General features: G+C 50.3%; 1 protein-coding gene across 5 annotated transcripts in view; it reads right to left on the bottom strand.

Moving 5' to 3' along the window:
• SETD3 (SET domain containing 3, actin N3(tau)-histidine methyltransferase) overlaps positions 1–4,298 on the bottom strand; it is a 110,678-nt gene that overhangs the window by 92,534 nt on the left and 13,846 nt on the right. The window contains exons 1-4 of one of the 5 annotated variants that reach the window (XM_023731793.1): positions 3,148–3,540; positions 1,728–1,874; positions 276–302; positions 55–164 (exon numbers count right to left, since the gene is read on the bottom strand). In XM_023731793.1, coding sequence (XP_023587561.1) covers positions 55–164; positions 276–289 — 124 coding nt within the window. In that variant the 5' untranslated portion in view covers positions 290–302; positions 1,728–1,874; positions 3,148–3,540. Of the gene's footprint in view, positions 1–54; positions 165–275; positions 303–1,727; positions 1,875–1,923; positions 2,656–3,147; positions 3,541–4,298 lie in introns of those variants that run through there. The other 4 variants (XM_012555653.2, XM_023731794.1, XM_023731792.1 and 1 more) reach the window with 4 other exon arrangements.

The following is a 4,298-nucleotide window of genomic DNA, read 5'->3' as shown; positions in this document are numbered from 1 at the left end:
GTGGAGATGCACACACGCTGCATAGAGGCAGAGCGCGCCAACACACCAACTTACTCTGTAACAGCTCGCTGGTGAGGTTCAGGATCTCCTTCGGGGACACAGCTGCGGTAGCACCAGTGCCTGATTTCTGCGTTTTTACTCGACTCTTCTTACCCATTTTCTGACTACAGAGAAGAGAAAGAAAGGACAAAGAGAGAAAAATCACATCACCGAAGAACAAAATTAAGTACTGACGCAGCACAGCAGTGGCTAGAGGACACAAAGTTATTTCTTACCTCACGGATGCCATATCCTGATGTCTCCTTCCAGAAAAAAACAAATGCAGCAAATATTAGTCTTTGGAAGCTCTCAAAAGAAAAAAAAAAAAAATCCACCTTGCGTTCCCTGGAGGAAAAGCTCATTCCTTTTTTAATCTACAAAAACTATAGCAGAAACAAATTTTACTCTAGAATTTAAAAAATTAGATTATGTATGCAAAAATATTCCATGATATTAGAGATGAAAAAATGTGATGTTTGTGTACACATGGACTACCACAGAAGCACAAAGACCTGTATCTTCTCTTTGCTTTAAAAGAATCACTTCCCATTAACAGTGACTGTATCATAAGTGACAGGCTAGGCTTTCTGGACAAATGTTGACAACACTTTAAGAGTTCGAAGAACTCTAAAATCCCTTCATTTTGTTCCACAGGTAAATTCAAAGTATCTGGCTCAGGGTCACAGGGGAAGTCAATGGCAGACCCTCAACTTGAGCCAGGTCTCCCACAGCCTCCTAGTCTGGCAGTGGACCACCCATGAGTCTGGCATTGTCTGAAACATGAGAAATAACTATAGCATTCCTCACTGGATGAGACAGTGTGACGTAGCAAAGCTCACACCAATGGCTTTCTGGGTAGAGAGACCTTTATAAGAGAACGTCCATCAGAAAAAGCCTCCTATCAAGGAGTCCTGAGCTGTGTCTTAGGAAAGTAAGGGGTCAGGCTGTGTGAAGAAAGGGTGGGGTGATTCAAAGTAGGGTGGGGTAGGAGAAGCAGAGGGAAGAAGTGTGGCTGGAGGCCTCTGTCGGGGAGGAGCGGAAATACAGCTGGCCAGCAAGTGAGGCCACCTTGAAAACAGGCTGGAGTTGTCGCTGAAGGAGTCTGGATTTCACCTGAGAAGTCCTCAGCAAGAGAGAAGGGCTTTAGGAGGACAATAATCCAAGAGAATGAAGGAAGTGGCCAGCCAAGAAGCTTCTAGAACAATCCATACACTTCTAACAAACCACCACACTGCTGTGCTCGTGGAGCCCCTCAGCAGTAGGTTAAGCTTAATCTCACGTTTCCCTACTACACAGATGGCCACTAATCCACTGGAACTGAATCTTTGCAAGCAGGGGTCATGAACAGAGATAACAGAAAACAGCATTCTTGAAAGGCTAAGGTGTGTATCTTCTCTACATATCTAATGTATGAAAGTACAACGTGTATGAAAGTACAACGTCACTTATGTATCTAAGGAGGCTTCTTACAAACAAGTGTGACATACACACACAATCAGTTATCCTGGACGAAAGGGAACAGGAAAATGTACGTAAAACTTTTTCAGCATCAACAGAAAATAGTTGTTGTGAGATCAAGAGCAGGAAAAAAATAAGTGGGGAGAGGCCAGGAGGAAGAGCAGCTTAAGCAGGGTTTTCTATGCTTAAAGGACTTGGTTCGTAAAAGGGAAAGAAAATCCTGTGATTACGCTTTCTCCAATTCTGATGGCCATGGTCTTCTTCACATAGTCCAGCTTCCTGGCCCAGCCTGGACAGAGGACAGAAGCCTTCCGCCTGCATTTCACAGCTTCTCCACTCCAAGGGGGCATCTCTGAGGGAGTAGCACTGAGTTTAACCTGAAATGAACTAAAACTATGATATGTCCGGTAATAAGGGCTCACTCACACTTACAAATACAGCCGACCGGCTAGCTTGCCAGCAAGAACCGCCCAGAACCGCGCGTCATTGATGGGTTTAAGTGACCTCCTCCCTTCAGCTCCACAGGCTCTAAACAATAAAGAGTGTTGCTTTGATGATGAGCTATGGGCTGTCCCTCCTTAACCGGCCTAGGGAGAGGAGACGGGGACATGGGACAGTGATGCCACCAGCGCAACGCTCACAGGGACCCGCTGCCTACAGCCCGTTTCAACCCTTCCACCTCTGCCAAAGTCGCTCCAGCAGCTCCCTGAACCGGAGATCTCTATCCTGAGAAAATAATTTGTCATTAAAATGACAACAGCAGCTACCTTACATCCAGGCTGACCCTCTGCCAGGTGCCATGCTAAGACACGCTGCCTTATTTGATCTCCCCACTCTATACGGAAGATATTATCCTTATTTTTAGGTGACGTTCTCAGAAAGGCTAATGAGGTCTCTGTCCAAGGTTACCCACCAGACAAGAGGTAGAGCTAGATTCGAACTGGGATCTGCTGTGCTGGCAACCACCACCCACACTGTCTCTGCTTCAATACAGACAAAAGTCCCCGGCATCGCAAGGTTTGAAAGGACTAAAGATCCCCAAGGCCAAACCCCCGTGGGGCATTTGAAGACACCCTCGGACATCCCTGCCAAGTGGCCGCTCAGCACACCCGTGAATATCTCATTCTCTTGCTTAGATTATAGCGTTAGTCTCTGGGTTATGTCCCTGTCCCAGCCCACACCTGTTCCTTTAATCTACTCTCATACTGCCACCCCTCATCCCCAGCGCTTTCTGCTCCAGCAATGCCAACAGCTCCCCACCCCTCCTGCCGACATCCTCACATCCCCTTTGGCCTGTCTCTCTAGCTCCCCTCCCCGTCCCACCTGTAACGCTCTAGTCACCTGTTGACAAACTTTTTTGTTTTTCTCTAAACATCCTGCCTGTGCACCACCCCAAAGCCTTCCTCCTCCTCCTGGTCACAGTGCTCCCCCTCTGAACCACTGTAGTTCCTGACCGCTCTTTAACCAGTGCGAGGATCCCACGAGACTGAAACATTTGCTCACGTTAGTTTCCCTCCTAGGTAGCAGGCTCCTGAGGGCACACCCTGTCTTATTGATATTTGTATCCCCAACACCTAGCCCAGAACTTGGCACACAGCAGGCACTCCATGCAGGGTGCCATACTGAGCTCCCGGGGGAAAGCACTCTCACCTCTGGGCCGTTCGTTCTTACAGTCAAGAGAGACTTAAATTAGTTCAAAATCTATATTCCTGGAGCCTCTCCCCAGGGACCTGTTTCCATACAGAAACGTCTGAGTTCCACTCCACGTGAGAGGACACAGGACGCCCAAGCGCAGTGACTTGGGAACACAGCAGACTGGTGGTCACCTTCCCTGGTAGCTACTTAAGCTCACACTGTCCTCAAGACTCCTTCTTCCTTACGCCAGAACGCTGCTGGCTTCAGACACAAGTCATGCTGTTGCTGGTGGCCGTCGAGTCGGCACTAGGTGGAGTAACACGGGTACAGAAACAGAAACGAGTGAAAATACAAAACACATCAGTAAATTAACATATTGGACGACACACGTGTGGGATGTGGTCTTCAAAAGTCATGTGGGACTATGCCGACAGACACTCACAAAGCCACTCCTGGTTAAGATCCTCGCCTCCCTCCCCATCAACAGGTGGCCTTTGTAAATGGAGGTGCACCACACGCAGAGAAGCGCGCCAGGTGCACCACACACACACGGAGAAGTGCGCCAGGTACACCACACACACACACACACACACACACACACACACACACACACACACACGGAGAAGCGCGCCAGGTGCACCACACACGTGGAGAAGCGCGCCAGGTACACCACCCACCCAGACCCACACACACCCACACACACCCACACACCCACGGAGAAGCGCGCCAGGTACACCCCACACACACACACACACACACACACACGGAGAAGCGCGCCAGGTGCACCACACACACACACACACACACACACACACACACACACGGAGAAGCGCGCCAGGTGCACCACACGCACGCGGAGAAGCCCGCCAGGTGCACCACACAGACACGGAGAAGCGCGCCAGGTGCACCACACAGACACGGAGAAGCGCGCCAGGTGCACCACACACACACGGAGAAGCCCGCCAGGTGCACCACACACACACGGAGAAGCCCGCCAGGTGCACCACACACACACGGAGAAGCCCGCCAGGTGCACCACACACACGGAGAAGCACGCCAGGTGCACCACACACACGGAGAAGCCTGCCAGGTGCACCACACACACACGGAGAAGCGCGCCAGGTGCACCACACAGACACGGAGAAGCGCGCCAGGTGCACCACACA

Source organism: Trichechus manatus, unplaced genomic scaffold, assembly GCF_000243295.1.
Source record: "Trichechus manatus latirostris isolate Lorelei unplaced genomic scaffold, TriManLat1.0 scaffold00045, whole genome shotgun sequence".
Lineage (NCBI taxonomy): Eukaryota > Metazoa > Chordata > Mammalia > Sirenia > Trichechidae > Trichechus > Trichechus manatus.
Note: the sequence above shows the minus strand (reverse complement) of the source record. Positions and strands in the feature narration are given on the sequence as shown.